At 44.0% G+C, this 19193-nt stretch overlaps 1 protein-coding gene across 1 annotated transcript in view; it reads left to right on the top strand.

Annotated features, from left to right (window-relative positions):
- The window catches only part of TMEM178B (transmembrane protein 178B), a 237268-nt gene extending 221995 nt beyond the window's left edge, over positions 1-15273 (top strand). Inside the window, exon 4 of the mRNA XM_056341439.1 lies at positions 1859-15273. Within this exon, the coding sequence (XP_056197414.1) occupies positions 1859-2109 (251 nt within the window). The 3' untranslated portion in view covers positions 2110-15273. The remainder of the gene's footprint in view (positions 1-1858) is intronic.
- The last annotated feature ends 3920 nt before the right edge of the window (positions 15274-19193 follow it).

Below are 19193 nucleotides of genomic sequence, written 5' to 3' on the forward strand. Positions count from 1 at the left end.
GGCTTTTTTTTTATTTAAATAGGCATAAGTACCTACTGCAGCAGCTTGCTGGTCCTCACCGGTTCCCTGCGGCACTACCATAATATGAGTACTTACGAATAACTTGGGGCATCTGACAGCTATATATAACATTAGGGGAGGCACCCAGAGTTCACTTATTCCCTGACCTTTTCAACAGAGACGATCTAAGAGCAGGACTCCACAAGACATTGGAGTAAAGACAGTCCAAATAGACAAAGCAGTGCTCAGAAGAGGGAACAGAGAGGGGGCCATGATGGTGGTCTCACAGCAGGTCCCTGATAGAGATTTGCCTGCAGATTCTACACCTGTGTGATGTTCCTACTAAGTAAAGGAGGTGGGTATGGTGGTGTATATACATTCCTACAAATGCCCCCAGTGTCTGAGCCTAATTCCCGGTGAATTCACCACATAATCTTACCTGTGTCTTTGGAGTGGGGAGTGTAAAATCCATTTCTTCAATGCAACTGCAACTAGAAAGATCAAAGAAGCAGAGAAACAACTGGAAAAGTGTTGAAGGAGAGAAGCAGGAGCAGGGGCAGAAAGGAGTAGGAGGTAAGGGCACCAGAGCTTGACACTAAAACCAGGCTGGCTGTAAGTGCTTTGGAGGATTATGCTTTCTTAGGGATGGGACCAGGAAGAGTAGGAGATTCCTCCCTAGCAGCTGCTAGTGCACAGATGCAGGATGTGCTGCACAGGTGGCACACACAGCACGCTACTGACCTGTGCATGAACAGCAGGACAACACATGGGACTGACCACACGTGTTACTTCAGCACGTCCTGTAGGTTGCCTTCTGTGCCCAGGGCTCTCCAGGAGATCCAGGGAGGCCCACATACAGAGGAATTAGAGAGGAAAAATAAACTAATAACTTTAGGTTGACTTTAGTTGTTATCTCTTGAGACAGGTGCGTAGTGTCTGTAGCTATCCATTATTTGGTGTGTGGGTGGCAACTGTGACATTTCAGGAACTCAAGTTTAGCTTTGATGAAGCTGGAGGCCAAAGATCAAAATTAGACTCATCTGGGTGGGCTAAGGTTCAGTCTCATCTGATACATGTGTCTTTCCACAACACTTACCACCTGACAGAGTTATAAAGCCTGTCCTTGCAGTGTTCTCAGGAAGAAATGAAATATTGCTGCAGAGATGGAAAACAAGAACAGGATATTTTAAAGATTTCCCCAATAATGCAGAGGGCACCTAGACTGAGACTGGAGACGTGCAGAGGATAGAATCTGAATTTTATGAGGGATTTCAAAATTTTGACAGTGGTATTTAAAAGGGGGGTATATAAAGAAAGTTTTTAGATTTTGATATAAGAAAAATCTGAAAAAATCTGCCAGGACATTTCAAATGTATATTTCAACAGAGCCAGAATACGTGAAGTATTTTGTAATATTTTCTTCTATAAAATCCATCACTGAAAAATTGAAATTAAACAAAAATACCAAGCTTCCCCCCCCCCCCAAAAAAAAAATAATACTGAAACATGATGACTCACTCTGTATTTGTCTAAAGCAAAATTCCAGAAAAATCAATGGTTTCATGAAGCGTTCTGGTTCCCAAGAGAGTGCTTGTAATGAAAAGACCGTTCCTGTGGATGTTTCTCCATACAGCTCTGTTCAGCGTCAGATCAATATTCAAGGCTCTGGTGGCACTCAGTTCATTCCCTGTGGAGCTGCTAGACTAAGCCACTCTCTAGACAAACATCTTCCCCTAGGTATTTCCTTACTGCTTGCACCAGCTCTTCTCAGGCGACTTGGAAAGTGGTATGTCTATCACTCTTCTAACTTCTCTTTGTTTTTTTCCTCCCTTCTTCTCCCCTTCCCGCTCTCCTCCAGGAACCTTCTGCATCATTTCACTGTGCACGTGCGTGGCTGGAATCAACTTTGAGCTCTCCCGCTACCCCCGCTACCTGTACGGACTTCCCGACGACATCAGCCATGGCTATGGCTGGTCCATGTTCTGTGCGTGGGGGGGCCTGGGCCTCACTCTTATCTCTGGCTTCTTCTGCACTCTGGCCCCTTCTGTCCAACCTGTCCCCAGGACCAACTGCCCCAAATCTAGACCTGAGAATGGGACAGTGTGCTAAAACAAATAGCAAACAAATACACACACACACACACACATATATATATGTCTATGTATATGTATACCTATACATGCATATATATGTATATATAATTATATATATATAATCTCAAATTAATGCCAGTGCCAAGGTAAAGCTGAGTCCAACACGGCACTCACATGTCCACCGGACTCTGTGTTGCTTCGTTCTTTCTCACAGCGATGGGAAAGCTTTTCTCTCACATGGCTCTTCCATCCGACTCTTAACTTCAGCATCATACCTTAGAGGTCGAATGAACATATAGTTGCACCTGCCCACTGCCATTTGGGAAGGGGAACAGGGGGTCCGTGTGGGGGATCTGGAACCAGAAATCTGTACAGGACATGGAGGGTGGGTGGGAGGACAAAAGCCTGTCCATTGCAGCCAGAAGGGAAAATGCAAACAGCAAGTGAAAGAGCAAATCATTTCAGCCACCTCTACAACATACCTCCTCAAGGTCATTCCCAGAAACCCACCCACTTTCTTCTTCTTTCTTAAAACAAAATGACAGAAGCCTGCCCTGTCATTGGTTTTGGGCTTTTTTTGGTTTTTTTTTGTTTTTCTTAAAACATAGAAAACAAAATGGACAGAACGTGTGGGGAAAAGCAGAAAAGCATTTTTTCTCTTTGCCTGCCAAACTTTAGAGAGAAGCAAACAAGTGAAAATATAATAATAATAATAATAATAAAGAGATCTAACAAAATAAAAACAGAAAGCAACAACAAAAAAACCAACTCCATGAGGACATCTCAGCGGACTTTCCAACAATGCGGTTTTAATCTTCCAGCTGCCTTACATCCAGGCTTACAACTGAGGCTGAACTGCTAACGTAAATGCAGCAGAAGGCCTTTTGAAAATGCTGTGATACATGTGTGTATAGATTTTTCTTCCCTCTTCTTTTATTTATTTTTTTTTAAGAAAACAAAAAATTTAAAACATTGCAATGTGATTGTCCACTAAGTCATCCATGCTGTGTTTGTGGCCCAAGACTGAGGCACCGCAACTACAGAAGCGTGAGGAAAGCTGTCAGGTCTGAGACGGCATGTCTCCTCTGGTGGATTTCAGGATGGTTTTTTTGTTTTCATGGAGCATCTAAAAAGTTCGGGATGGCGGATCCAGGGGAAGACTGACCAAGGAAAAGGGAGGTGGGGGAAGCCCTGACAGTTGTTCTTCCCAGATATCTGCTGGAGTGGGATTTCATCGAGTTTCCATTTTGGATGTTTAAGACAACGGGGCAAAAGCCATTGCCGAGGAGGAAAGGGCAGCTAATTTTTATAAGGGAGAAGTAAGAGACGCCTCTCATTGTGTTCATGTATGACAAATAAGACCTTCCCACATCTTGTCTTTGGAAACTGCCCTGGTTCACTGGACATCTCCACTCTCCATCTGGGAGAACTGTGCACAGATGGAAGCGAAAGGGTCAGATGCAGAGAACAGAGATCCATTTCCCATAAGTTCAAGTGTTGTATGATATAATTGCGAATCTGCAAATGTGACTTTCTCTCTTTTTTGGTCTTTCTCTTTTTCCTGCTGCTCCTCTTCTCTTTGTCTCCTTTTCCCCCTCACTCTGCTCTTCCCATTGTTCAGGTCATAGGTCCCAGAAGAGCTAAACGAACAGCTAAGTCTGCAGAGGTGGGTGAATGCCAGTAGAGGAAGCGAAGTGTTTTGGCTGTGAGGGCAGCGGGTCTTTGCAGGGAACCAGTGGCTGAGCAGAAGGTGGGGAGGAAGGACCGAGGGTGTAACCAAAAGAAGTCTGAAGAGGCAATGGCTGAACGGCCGTATCCCGGAGCGAGGGTACCACTGGCAAATAAACATATAGGCAAAGGGAGACAGGGCAGAGAAAAAAGGCCTCCCCAGAATCAACCCAACCCAACATGCTCTTGATTCAGGGACAGTACCAGCAATCCTTTCTTACACGATAGCTGCATGCCATCGGTCCTCCTTTGTCAATAAGAAGTCATCCTCTATATCTAAAAATATCTCTCCAGGAGGCGGCAACCTGTTGAGACTGTGCCTGCTACACAGAAATGAAGGCATTAATTTCCAGGTCATGCCATTTAAACAGCTGGCAAGAAAAAGTATTTTGCTTAGTTAAAAAAATCAAACCAATGAATAATTCTTATGTAATACAATTGCACAGCCATTTTCCTTCCAGTCCTGCTTCCCCTCCCCTTACACTTCGTGTGATAGTGTTGCTTTATTAATAGTACCCAAAGAAATGAAGTTTATGGAGGGCATTTTGGAGTAGGGTAGATTTGGGTTTCTTTCATTCTCTCTCAACTACCTGGCTTTTGCTTTCTCATGTCTACAAATTCCCCAAACATGCCAATGCCAGCTGCCAAGTCAGTGTGTTGCCACTGAAGTGCCATCCTTGGCAGCTGAAGTTTCATCATTTCATTCTCCATTAGATGTGACCAGAGAAAGTATTTATTTGTTCATGTTGAAAATACAAGCCTTTTGAAGCTTCCTTTTTAAGTAGATTGGTTTATTTCTTTTTTCCGGAAAGATTTTCAAATAGAGTTGTTTTGGAAAGCTTTGAAACCGTTTGACTGTGCCTACTAGGTAAGGAGGCTGATGAACCATTGGACAGAAGAAGGAAATTAAAAATAAAAACAGCTCTTGGAAAGCTAAATGAAAATTGAAAGCAGAAAACCAGTAACTAAAAACTAAAAGAGACCTATAAAGAAATCTGTGATTTTTTTCAAAATTTGTGAAAAAACCTTCTCATTAAGATAATAATGCTTTAGGAAAATAACTGTTAGATTAAAACAGCTTTGAACGCAAACTTTGTTCTTCCTCTGCAGTGCTGAGTGTGATAGGATAGTTGTTTCATGTGAATACAGGTACCTGGAGTGACCCAGGCAAACTAAAGGACGGAGGTATCTAGCTGGAGTCCACCATCAGGCCCTGTGCCATGGAAAGCAGTATGACAGCGTCTGTGATGATGTACCTTTGCATGGTCCGTGACTGTTTACAGCGTGTATTCTTTTACAGATACAGTTTTGAAAGAGGGCTAGCCATATGATTTAAAGAAATGGAAATAATTTTGCTGTTTTATGGCCTCTCAAAGTTTTCTTTCTGCAGCTGGCATGAAAATAGTTCTGCCTTGATGAAGTGTTCTCAGATGATGTTGGCTTACAAGCTGTATATGAGCCTGTGTGTTTGTCTGTGTGGCAACGGTGGAAGAGGGTTATGATTATTTTTATTTAGAACAGAAGAGTGTTAACCCTGGATCTTTGGGCCAGTTCTGTGATTTTCTACTTGCTATAGCATAGGCTCTGTAAGGTCTGTGTGGCTGTGAAGCATCTTAAAAACTATTGAAGTAAGTGTCTGAAGCAGCAGATGATCATATAACCTTAATCTCAAACTGGATGCCCAAATATTTCTCCAAACACCAGTTCTCTCATCTCTGCCTCAAGTAAGGGCAAAACCCCCTTGAGATATTGTGAATTTCCCTCCGTGCTACTCAGAGAACTGGAAGGAGCCCTATGTGCTTTGATACCCTTGAATGGGGCACATAGCCTCACCATGCTTTCTGTTGGCTCAGACTCTTCTTTAGAGCAGGATTGACTCAAAATACATCCAGATTCAAATTTGCAATCATTAGCGTCTCTGTCTATCCTGAGACAGAACACTCACATCTAGTCTGAGTTTCTGCATTTTGGGGAGGCTTTGAAATAATCTTTCTGAACAGAGATTCAAGCTTTTTGACTAGTGTGTCTTTTCTAGTTGGAGGAGCAGCTAATTAGAAATCTGCTAGCTGTGATCCTAACGTTAAGGGGCTTGATGCTGTCCCTCAGATCTGCTCTGGCAAAGTGCCTAAGCATGTGCTTTACTTGGAGCATGTGACTAATCCCCTTAACTTTGATAGACTTATTCACATGCTTAAAGTTAAGAATGTGTTTTCCTGGATGGTGTTCAGCTTCCTGCAGAGTCCAGCCCCCGCTCTTGTTTTCCTATCCCCCCTTGTGGATAAAGTGACACTGCTGGCCTAGCCTGATGTACCAGTGGGTGATTGGTCTCCCTTTCCATGAGGTGGTCACACAGGATCCTGTAGCTGGCAGGCTCTTTCCTGCACATGGCCTGTCATGTTGCACTGCTGGGACAACACATCTCTATGCTCCAGAACTTCACTGCAGTGAACACAGATGTCACGAAATGCCAGTCCTAGGGGCGCAGGATGAATTGGCTCAACCACTGCGATCTGCAGGCTGAGGTTTTGTGTGTAGTGACTCTCGCTTGTTGTGCAGTGAAGCTGTCCTGTGACCGCAGCAAGTTAGCTACAAGGGGTTCTGCTGTCCATCCCCGCCGGGGCACTGCATACATGAGGGGGCTACATGGCAGGAGTCCATGTGCTCTGTATCTTACGGACTGTGTAGGACACCTTCTTCAAGCTAAAACTGTTTGCCTGTTAAAATTCCTGACTCATACTGGCCGCCTGTATATATCATCTCTCCCTTCTCCCTCTCTGCAAACACAGAACTGATCTTCCCTAATCTAAACAGTACAGTCCCTGCACTAGTTGGACTTTTTTTTATATCTTTCATTCCACTCCAGGGACAGTCACAAGTGGATCACAAACCACAAGTGACCAGAGCAATTTCTTTAAAATATTGCTTCTGAAAAACGTCCATTACTTTTAAAAGTGTTATTCTAGCTGCAGTAACAAATGAAAGGAAAAAAAACCCCCACAGCTCTCAGAGTCCTCTAAACAGAGGATCCTCATCCTTCCAGGAGAGAATCATGAGAGCAGGTATTCTGCTTTCCTGTAGATGCAAGTCATTTGGGACCATTTTTAGCTATGGCATGTTAGCTGTGCAGTTCATTGGACAGTGGATAAAAACAGCGTAGGTGAAAGAAAGAATTGATATGCAGGGGGTATCTCAGATTCCCAAGCATTCTGGAAGACTGTGTCTCCGTGGTTGTCCATTTACCCACCATGCAGCACCTCCAAATCAGGCTCATCCCTGGAGCCCCACTGATAAGCAGAGCTCAGAAAAAAAAATCACTGTAATCTGTCCTTAATTCCTGAGTGCCAAGCTAACTGCCAGCAGTGAAATGGAGAGGAAATAATACGTTACCAAGTATAGTTTAAATAAAGACATACATTATTCGGGCTCTTTCTTCTGTGTGTCTCTACATAGCCCTATAAGGGCTATAGGAGTGCTCAGACACATTCACACAAACCAACACTGCATTTCCTTGCCCCCAGGTTTTTCAGTCTTTCATGGCCCGTACTGCTGTGCTCAGCCAGCCAGCGAGGGAAGACTCAAGGTGAAAAACTGAGACAGCTCTGAACGATTGCCAGGCACCACTGACAGACAAGAAGTAAAAAGTGTGCATGAAGCACAAACAGCACGTAAAGATTAGTGATGAATGAAATTCCAAGGTCAGGAACTGAGTTTCAAAAAAGCCTAAAGTTTGACTGCAAACTCCAGGCTGGATCCATAAGATCTTGCTTCTGCCAATCTAAGCTGAAAAATCATGAAACCAGAGCTTAGCTCAAAACTTACTGTTTTCAGGTACAGCCAGGAATATAATGCATCTGTTCCATAGTCTGTTGAAGTCCGTAGAATGCTTCCCCTTGGCTTCAGGAGGTTTGGATCAGGTGCCTTAGAAAACATTTTAGTGCTGTCGTGATTAACACTGAAAGTGAAATGTGTGCTTACACACTCACAATATCTAATCTTTGGCTTTAGTAAGAAACAGTCATCAGATGTTACGCACACACACACAATTTAAGGTTTCCTGCCTGCCTGCCCCGCTAATACCCCAATCCTACAGCTTTTTTCAGAGCCATAGTTAGAGACTGCAAACTTTTTAAAACAAATGACCTACTGTTGGTGCCAGGGGCTCTGACAACTCCCTGTTGACATCTGTGGGAGAACTGGAGCTTGATACAATGGTGTCATTTTAATTGCAGTTTGCCTTGCACGTGTTTAGATCTAACTTGGAGAAAGAGGCTAGATGACTGCCTCAATATATAGGCCACAAGAGGGAAATGAAATGCTGGTCACCTCTAGTAAAGCACTCCAGAATCACAGATCAATTGTCCTTCCTTGCTCAGGGAAGACTTGCAATGAAAATAATGGAGGCTTAGATAGGTTATCTCCAAGGGAAGGCAGGGGACTGGAAAAAAGGAAACCAAACAACAGTTGCTATAGGTCAAAATTGACGGCATTAGTAGCATTACATGAGGACAATCCAATGTCACCTGTAGTATCAGCAGCAGAAACTGTCTGTCCCTCATAGGATTGCATTTTTATATTTTTCCTTCACTGATTAGCACGCCAGCAGAGTGGCTGAAAGCGACTTCAAAAGTTTTCTCGTGTAGGGCATATACACACAGACACCCTCACTCCCCTCCACACCCAGACAAACACACAGGTACATCCCACGTGATGTGGGTGCTAGTAACCTGTAAACATGTGTACTAGAGAGAAAATACACAGCAAAATGAAGCATAATAGTTTGTTTTCTATTAAATCAGGAGTTACAATGCAATTCAGATGCCATCTGCATCCATGTTAGGTTGTGTGTGCAGACTGCATGGAAACTATCTGATGAAGAGACATGGGGAAGCATAATACAAGTGGGACAAACTGGTATTTGCCATCAAATGTATTAGTATATTTAGGAAAGAGTTGCCAGTGTTGTTCTGATCCCAGAGATGCAGGGAAAGGAAGCAGCTAAGACACAAATATGTGTTTCTTTCTGCCTATCTTGCCTTTGGGCAGGTACCTCCAGCAGAAGAGGAGGCAGTGAACAGCTCAGGGCAGAAACATCCTGAAACACTGCAGCAAGACTCTCCAGAGCTGACCATCAGTGCTCTTCAATACAGGGTTCCTATAGAACTACTTCTGATCCAGGCAGTCCCGAGCTTGCCATCCTACCTCCAAAAACACAGTTGTGTCCACAAGTCCTTACTGTCTTCTAGTGCCATAGACTGTGGTACTAACCACTTATTTGTGATATATACGGGTGTCGCTTTCTGAGTGTGTAAGGCTAAGGGAAAAAAAATCTGAAGTCCCATCAGAAGGACAGCCTTGGTATTCACAAGACTGATTCTCACAACCTGGTGTTGCAAGGTGCTTCTCAAACACAGATGGCCTCAGTCACAAGAGAAAAATCGCACCACATCACCTCCAAATCAGAAAACCTTTTGATCCCCTAGTGTAAAAATCCCACTGTGTCAAGAGGCAGCACCATGGCAGGACACTACTCGAGTCTTATTTCTGTTCTCTGCAGAGGGCTTGTGCGGGCTGTGGCAGCATGAAGATCGTTATTGCTGCTCGGCACAGTAGGGAGCTTCACAGCCCTGTGGCTCTGAGCCCTACCTGTGGCAGCAAGGCAAAGGAATACCTCTGTAAAGGCAATTCCTTCCAGTGGCCTTGTTATTTTGCCAGCTGGTCAGAAATACCCAAACAGTGAGAGCGATTCAGCGGTAGAAGAGATAGAGCCAAGTCTTCAAAAAGCTGTGTGACCTGCGGGTTTTGCCCCAGTTTCAAAGTGATGTAGACACCAAGGAGGATGAATTAGATACAGTTCAATCTCCTGGGGCCAGCCACAGAAAAAAGCCTCAGCATCCAATTCCTCCTTAGACAGTGAACAGAAGTAAAACACTAAATGCCTTTGGTGCCTACATATATTTTTTTAAAAATATACGCTCCTAATTTGCTTAAGCTCTTGTGACATTTTATCTCAAGAATAGTTTTCATCTGACTGTAAAGCATAAGGCTGTATTTTTTTGTGAAGGGTTATTCATTAACAATATAGATCATAAGAAAAAGGCTTGAGTAATCAGAACAATAAAATAAAAGTGCAGCCTTAGACTATTCAGTTAGGGTGTACTGAATTATTTATAACTCCTGGGCACCAACAACAATCACAGACATCTAATTTAAACTGTTACTATTTTTACTCGGCAATTTCCATCACTTAGAGTGTTTATATTCATGTATTTGTTGTTTGATCTTTTGCAGGACAAAATTTCCCCTACTTAAACAGAAAAGCATATTTGGGGACTTTTGAAGATATTTTTCTGCAGTAACTTTATTTTTCTGCAGTAACTTAAATTATTTTAAAGCATTTTGAGGCCTAATATGACAGACATTAGAACTTTCAAAGCTGTAAAATGTACCTAAAATGGGCTTGAACTTTCAGTTCTTTCTCAAGTAAAATTCCCTTTGATTACAGGTCATTGGAGTCAATGGGAAAATTGCTTCATTAACAGCTGTAAGACTAGGTCCTATTTATTGTGTATATGTGGTGAGGGGACTTATGTGAGGGGGCTGTACTTATATGTCAGCCCACTTAAGGATCTTTTGCGTAGACACAGGAACAGTCACTACTAAGTGTCTCCAACTTTATACCAACCTCTTTTTGCAAAAAACAGCCATTATACATGTGTGTGGCTGAAATAATGCAGTGGTAAATCTAGCCCATAGGCTGACACACATATACATGTATATATGTATATATATGTGTATATATATTTGTAAATTTATGAAAAATGTCCATAGCTTCATGATTGCCTGAAATAACCTGAGGTTGATGTACAGAATTTCAGGCAAAGGACTGTTTCTTTTTCACAATCTTCATATGTATCTCAGTTTTAAATGAAAGCAAAGTTAAAAGTACTATTTCCCAGGAAAATCCTCATTCCAGCATTGTGCCAGCTGGGGAAGGGTACCACACTAAAGTCAGCAGCATGCACATCCACACACATATATCCAAGCATAGGACTGGGTCTCGAGGGTTTTTTAAGGAAAAGAAATGGACTGGAAAAGCCACGGCAGAATTTCTGTTCCGCATTAGCTCTATCAACAGACTCACTCACGCTTCATTAAGAGGCCCTTTGTACAGGTGCCGTTCTTCTGCACTAGGTGTACGTTCGTGAGGAGCACCGTTGTGAACGAAGTCAAGCTACGTGAAGGCCTGGATTTTCTGACCTGCACTCATCCGCATTAACCTTAGGCACTTAACGGAGCTCTTCATGTTAATGGGCTCATCTCCTTTGGTTTCTTGTGTAGTTAATAAAGAAAGACAGTAGTTTCTAGATGGTCAACCAGTAAAAATGACATCGAAGTCGGCTTTAGAAGTTCCCTCTCACTCTGCAGAGTGACCACTCACCTATCTTGCGTGGTCCCAAGATCTTAAAAGATCTTAAACCGTGGTGAGATGAATCAGGGACCTAGTGCAGAAGAACATCCATATGGAGATCAGCCATGGCCCTGTGCTTCAGCTGCATGGCCTGGCTGACCATGCAAAACAGAGGTGTTAATTGTGGAAGACTGTTGGAACAAAAGGAGATGTTCATGGCAGCCTTCCCCTGCCAAATTGCAACATGACTCCAAATGATAGGGCTCGCATCAGCCCTTGGAAATGCACGTAAGGTGAGTTCCTCGAGGTAGTCTCCAGGCATAGACTACTGGGTGCTCCATTCAATGCTGGAGATCAGAGATCTTTGGTCTGAACTCTTCACCTTTCTCTGCCAGTCCTGGGCGTTGCTAAAGCAGTTCAAGGAGTGAATTTACATCCTAAAAGTTTGAATGGCTGAGCTGTTTGAAGGTTACTTTCTTGCTCTGTCCCCAAACTGGCCTGAAAAAAGTCATCTAGCTGGTAGAAATAATCATCAAATTCTCCTCTAAGGTACACTCTGTGTAGTTTCATATTTTTTTCCCTATGTTAATAACTGCTTTACAATCTGTTTACATGGAGATTAAAGAGATTGCAGTTTCATCCCTTATTGTTGGGATTATAGTTGTCCTCAGAAAAAAACAACCTGAGGACTCAACAGGAGAATGAACCGTGACTGCATTATTCAGAAAGCTGCTCTGACAAGGCTGAATGTACATCTCCATCTCATGGTGAGAGTCTCTCAGAGCCAAAATTTGGAATCACATATTAAAAGCAAGTCTGTCTGGAAGGACCAGTGATTTAATCCAGTATAAGAATTCAGGAGGTCTTACATATTCCTATATTTTACCTGAATAAAACAAACACAGTCAGAGGAGTGGGAGAATTAAACTGATTTCTGTAAACTCCAGAGCTAAGTGAACTTTGAATGTTGTGCCAAGGTGTGGTCACTACTATTTATTTCTACGGCTAAATGTAAGTCAGTAACTTGATAATCTTCACCCATCTCTCAGAACGACTTTATTTTTTAAAATACTGTTAAGGTTATGACAAGAGGGACTTTAGCTGGCCTGCAGGGACCTGTAAAGTACAAATTCAATACTGTGTACCAGTACTTAGGGAAAGACTTTAGCGAGAATGGGGAAGATAAAGCTGAGTTGCAGGGATCAAAAGTTATTTTTCAGCATGGCATCACCTTGACCAAGCTGTCCCGTTTCATCCTGACATTCCTCTCCTGTTCTCCCTTTCCCTTTTTTGAGGAATCAGACATGTGCCCCTCTCTCCCTCTCTTCCTTTTCCTCCCTCTGTGTGAGAATATAGAGATGCTTCCTGTAAAGACGTTTTTCTCTAAATCCCATTCCATACCAACTCTTGCATACGTGACTGTTTTGTTATTTGAGATGTCTGTGAAAAAGAAATAAAGGCTTTAAGGGTGAATTCTGGAAATAAGGAGCTTGAGAATAAATCAAATTTAAGGATGCAGCACCATTTTCTGCATGATTTTTCAGACTGTTCCTAAATTCTCGTCATTGCCCTCCTGCCCTTCCTCTCTGTGAGACAGATGAGGAGGGTTCTGGGATGTGGGACTCTCAAAGGTTGCTCGTTTCGTTGTCAACTCACTGTGCCACATAAGGGTTTTGCAGACTTTTCAGAGTTTTACTGTCAAAGGAAACCTCCTTTTCAAAGGTGATAAAGTCAATGTGCAACACTGTGTGGGAGGAGGCTCTAAAGGGTGATTCTGTCCCAGTTCATCTTTCTTTCCCGTATCTTTACAACAGCGCTGCGTGTCCAGCCATGCACACTCTCCTCGCTGCCAGGCTGACTTTGCCAAGGGTGCAGCTTGCCAAGGGAGGCCTGCCTGGCCCCTCAGCCCCATGCTGCACTTGGATCATCTTCTTGGATAATCTTCCACTTTCTCTTAAAACAGAACCGTCTCACCTGCTAATGAAAGCCATAACCTGCTCCTGCGATGCTGCAGCAGGGAGAGAAGGCACAGCCTCCCGTGGGACAGCAGCAATGCCTGGCACTGGGGTGATCCGAGGCAGTAGGGAGGAGGAGGGATGGAGCTCACATGGCCACCTCACATCAGAGAGCTAAAGCATCACCTTGCCCTGCCAGCTCCACCGTGCCGCTCACGAACCACTCAGCCAGTTCAGAGGGTGGGTCTGACTCCTCGCTGACTCAACTCCTATGGCAAAACATGGCCAGGCTGTGTGAAGGTACTAGCGTTTTGCACAAAGGTCAGTGAGAAATGAGACTCGCTGGACTCTTGTCCCCACACAGCAGGTACATCTCAGGCAGATATTTGCTCTTTAGGATTTCTTCTGCCACAAGTAATATTCACCCTAGTCATGAGCTGCCACACTGGCCAAAAGTTTTTGGAAGGTTCCCTTTCCTTGGCTCCTTCATTGGTCCTTTTTTCCTTAAGAAGCATCTTCTTGCTCAGAAGAAATTAAACAACTCCCATAACCATCCTTTGGTGATGACAAAAGTCACAGTCACCACTGTCTCCAATTGACACTTTGAGAGGCTTAGGATAATAATTCACTTAAATGCTTGTGAATTGAAGTACGTCAGCCCTTTTCTAGGACTTTCCCAAGTAAAATGAGATGACTGGTACAAGACATTTGTCAATGAGATGCATCTTGGCCAGATGTTTATGTTTCCTCTAAGTGCAGTACACACGTATCAAAGCTGGATTAAAAAAGACCTAGAATGCCACAATACTCAGGCATAATCAGAGAAATGCATTCATACGTTGCATTTATCTGGCATATTTTCTCTTCAGAAAATTTTACAGGTATAAGTCACACCAGACCTGTCTCAGGCAGGTTTGTATTATAGCCATTGTAGAGATGGGAAGCCAAAAGCCTGGCAAAAGACCTGATGCTTAGTGGTTTGATGCCCCCTTGCAGCTTCTGCTAGCTGCAGGTGGAGTCTTCTGTTTTCAGCACTTCTTAAAATCCAGACTGTAGCTGGTTTATCCAAATCTGCAATGGTTTAAATGTGAAAGCCAGGATTAGAACACTCAGGATCCTGACTTCATCAGAGCACTGCTACAGAGCTTTGATCCCACAAAGCACTTGCCCAATTTCGAGCATGAATGTCACACTAATGATGTTATTGCCATGCTTAAAGCTAGGTACATGCCTAATTGCTTTGCTAGGTTGGGAATTACATTGAAATATATTAAACTAGCATATTTAGAACATCCAAAAATGTTTCAATTTCTGGAATTTTTCAGGCATTGTCAAGGATATTTGAACTGTGTATGCAGCCGCTCAACCAACTGGACCACTTTTTAGCCAATTTGCGCAGAGTTTAATGCATATAATAAATAAAAAAAATAAGAGTTTGTGTAGTAACATCCAGTTGTCAGAAGTAATTGAGACTGGCATGTCCTGTGAGGTTCAGACTTCAGTGCTGCTGCAAGAGGCAAAGTGGCTCCTGCAGCCATCGGTGCTAACGATACATCAACAATAAGTGACTATTACGTTAGGCTGTTCTGGTAAGATGTGAGTGTGGTGGCTAATTTCACAAGTAATGTGACATCTTATCAATGTATTGTACTTTTCCATTTCTTCCTGTAAACTGTTGCAGGAGAGGTGAACAGAGGTTGTTTAAACATGAAACAAACCCAAACTTCTTGTTCCTTTAATCCAAGGTGCTAATCTGCAGACCCATGGGTGTTCATGTACATGCATTGGTGTTTGCTCGACCATGGCCCTGAAGGATCATTTTAGTGGCAGCATTGAGATCAGGGAGCTAACAGGGGGAAAGAACAAACCCCTGTAACTTCGAAAGACAAAAGTTGCAGAAAGCATCACAACTGCCGAAAAACTGGCTACATATTACAATTTTCCTTTTGTTTTGATTTTGTTTGCTTTTGGTTTTATCCAGATTGGCAAAGAATACTGTATTTCCATTGATTAAAATCTTGTCTGGTAACTAACTAAAGAACTTGTTCATGGAAAATTTAAAAATAAATAAGTAAACTGTCAGTTGTGGAATGTAAACTGATTAAACAAATAAAAAAAATCATGTTGTGTGTTTTAAGCGGCTGTGTCTGCTTGTGTCAGGAGCAAGGCTGGACACCTCTCACCATCCCCAGATGAAGGATGAAGGACAAAGAGCAGAACTGGAAGGTGGGTGGCCTCTGAGCAATGGGGTACTGGAAATGCTCTGTTAAAACTGTTAATAATAATGATTGGATGGCTTCTGATCAGAAACACTGCAGGAAACATTAGAAACACAACCAGTATCTCAGCCTGACTATTTATGAAGAGGGTTTTCTGCCAGTCATAGAAGGGATTGATTCCTCCTGGAGCCTTGGGAACTGCATGTACTCTAACACCATTAATCCTTTCTGGAGCCACCTAACATGTCGAAGTCTGTGGCTTGATTGAAATGTGTAGAGACATCGCAGTAGTTTAGCCCCCACCTTCCTCCAGTAAATAAACAAAACCAAATATGAAATACAGCCTTTCGGGTTTCCAGTGCTCGGCTGTAAAGGCTTCAGGAAACCTGGCAAGCACAACGCTGCACTGATATTAGTGCTTCCTCATTGCACTTGTATCCTCAGGACAACAACAGCGAATTAGACATACATTTTCTATGCAGCCTTGAGTGTGCAACTAAAGCCGGGCTGCAGGTATCCCAGGTTGAACATGCAAGGATCTTTCATAACAAATGTAAATGTAAAAAAACCCTACCCCAAATGTATAAAAAGAAATTAAGAGGAATGGGCAGAAGTGCTTTCAGCTGTCCCAGCAGAGGAAAAGCAGAAGAGTAGGTCAAAGAGAAAACCACAACTTTTTAATTTTTTAATCAATGAGTTTTAAATTAATTTGCCTAGAACTAAATTGTTTCAAAAAATGCAGGCAAGGTATGTTTAAAATGTGATTATTTTGTTGGGTATGTTGTTAAATATTGAACTTGTCTGTTTTTTTACCTGATTCAGCAGTTGTACCTATCAAGATCTGACAGTCAAATATAAGAAGGCACCTAAAACATCCTGCCAGGTGGCACATTTTTCTAGCTGATGGTTCTTCCCAAGCTGACTAGTTTTTAACAACAGACTTTGGGCTGTAGCAACAACAGTCTCCTGCAGTTCTCCGGGTGGACTCCTTCCTGCCCCCAAAGAGGTGCTGTCTAAAATATCAACTGCAGTAAGGAACCAAATGAAGGGTCTGAATGGAGAGGCATAAAAGGGAATTCTCTGTCAAAAACCTCATTGGTACTAGCATAAATTCCTTCGCCTCTTCCCTGTCACTAATGGCTCAGTGACATCAGAAATCTTGGGAATATACTAAACTCAGAACTTGGAGGATGTACCTATTTTTGCCACATTTTGAGTGAAATTGCTTGTATTACCAGTACTTATGACCTGCCTGCTCCTGCAAATAAAGTCTGTGGGGTGAAGCAGAGAGCAGGAGGGAGAAAGAGCCGGCTGGAGGCTGCTGAAGCTGCAACCCTCCCAAGGCAAATGAAGAGTGAAGGCTGTACAGTGGTGTGTCGGCACCATGGGGGATTAAAACTCATTTGATTAAAAGTCTCTTCTTCTTGCTTACCCTCGCCTGTGCCTCCAGGCACAGCCACCCACCCAGCCGTCCTCATCTGCTTACTGACACCTCTGGTTTAGCAGTAAATGCTGGTGGTAGGGGCAGCTCAGGTCTTTGCTCTCTGCCATCAGCAGAGGCAATGCGATTCATTGGTGCTAAAAATGGAAGCGTGCAGATCTCGCTTTGTGGCAGGGGAGAAAGCAGGTGCTCTCTTTTGTGGCAGCAATGGCAGGGAAAGCCTCGGGAATGTGGCCGCTGGGACAGAGGGCTCAGCTGCTCAGTGCTTGTGCAGGGAAGGGGAAGAAGAACGTGAACTGAAGGAGCTGGCTGCTGCTTGAAGGTAGAGCTAAAGAGGCCATCGTGGAAGCGTCTGCACTGCAGAAAGAGAGTGGCCTCACTTCAGGAAAGATTTGTACATAGAACGCCAGGTTTGCATTAGCTACACGAGGGCTGAATTTTAACCCACCAGCGTGCTGGTGCTCCCTGCAGTGCCTGGGCTGCCCAGCCCTGTTGCTGCAGGCTCCACGGTGCTTTGCCCGCTGCTGCTCACTTCTTGGGGTCCAGCCCTCTGGCACAAGGGGAGATGCCATAGCACCACACAGGAGCCTGCAGTCCGACTAGACAAAGCAGGCAGAGAGCAAGAGAAGGGAAGACTCATTAACTTCGCCAAAGAAGACATGGAGAACAGAGGGATTTGAATAACTCAACATCACACAAGCTGCCTGTGGCAGAGCAGGGGCTTGCTGTGCCCTTGTTAGCTGTCTCAGTCGGGAAGGCAAGGGCTGAGGCTGCCTTGCATGGACACTGCTTCCCTGCCATGCCGGCACCCGCACTGGGCAGCTCACCATTTGGGGAGGGTAGCAGGAGTGCCCATCTCTCATGTCCAACTCCCACTTCAAATTAGCACTATCACACCCAAAGACACCTCCGTCTACTCAAGACTCCACCTAGTCATGAAGGGAAGTAACTACTGACTGACTTAGGAAAGAAAGTAGTGAATATTTTGAGAATTAGGTTTAGGAAATCTACCTTTGGCTTCTTCTGCAACACAGTGGGGCCTTGGCAGATTGAATGGAGGGACAGGGGGCAACAACTCCAGCTCTTCAGAGCAATGAAATCCCTTGCTCTGCCCCTGAGCAGCACATCAAAGCACAGCTTTCCCTTTGCTTTGGGTATCTCCTAATGCTTTGTGCCCACACAGGAATAAGGACCCTCTCGCTGAAATACAATTGCTGTTTCAGAGGCAGGATAATCTCATGGTAACCTTTCTTGTCAGAAGCGCATGATAACTGCAGCAGACCGGGGCTGCATGGGGTGAGGATGCTGGTAATGAAATGCTTTCATAGCTCGACACTCATTATTCCATTACCTTATTGGGCTCTTCCCCAGGGGCCCTCTAAAGAGTCACGGCTGAGCTCTTTTCCTGCAGAGACCAAAACCAGGCCACCTAACAAGCTACATTTACTAAAATTTTCACTCTCCCTGCTCAGGGGGAGGGTGGTCTTGTTCATTTGCATCAGACAGAAGTGGAAGAACTATGCCAGCTCAGCTATGATTTTATCAGCCTGCTAACCCATGCCAAACAAAGCAATCGGCCTGTCACCAGCCAGGAGTGACAGAGGCTGCTGCCACCACAAAGCTCAGCACGAAGGGGCCATACTTGCCCCAGGGTCCCCAGCAGGCTTCAACCGCCATCTCTCTGCTACCCTGCATCTGCTGTCAACTTGCAAAGGCTGAACACTGACCATTTCTTTGCAGGAAGCCGCATTTTCCCTTTGACTGCTTAATTCCCTGCAATTTCTTCCCATCCTCAGATAAACCCTTGGCCTTCTCAATTCTGAAATTCAAAGTGGTCATCACTGGGAGCGAGGACCTCACCTGGAGCTGGCTGCTCAGAGTGAAGCCTGCCTTAGCCGTGATAGCAAAGCCCTCTGATAGAGCTCAGCTCTTTACCAGGAAATGAGCCGGTGGCCCAAGGGCATGCCCAGCAGCGTGAGAGCTGTACTGCCCACAGACACAGTCGGAGAGAGGTCACAGACACTAGGCCATCATCTTCCCCTGCTCAATACCCCGGAGACAGCCCTTTCAGTCAGAGGTGGTGGTAGGTATTTCAGGAGGTATTAAACAGGAGAACTGGAAGCACTAGGCATCTTGCTTTGGCTTTTGCTCACTGTTCACAGTGTTATATGGCAGAATGCATGCCAGAACACAAAGGGAGAAATAAGCCGTGCCATTAGAAGAATGTGATTTGGAAAAGCAGAGGCAACCAAAGGGTGAGAGAAGGGAATAAAATGCACAGGTGAAGTCTTTATAGCGACAGTCAGCACTGGGAGTTGGCCATATGTATTTGAAACCGCTATGCACAGA

The sequence above is a fragment of the Falco biarmicus genome, chromosome 5, assembly GCF_023638135.1.
Source record: "Falco biarmicus isolate bFalBia1 chromosome 5, bFalBia1.pri, whole genome shotgun sequence".
NCBI lineage: Eukaryota > Metazoa > Chordata > Aves > Falconiformes > Falconidae > Falco > Falco biarmicus.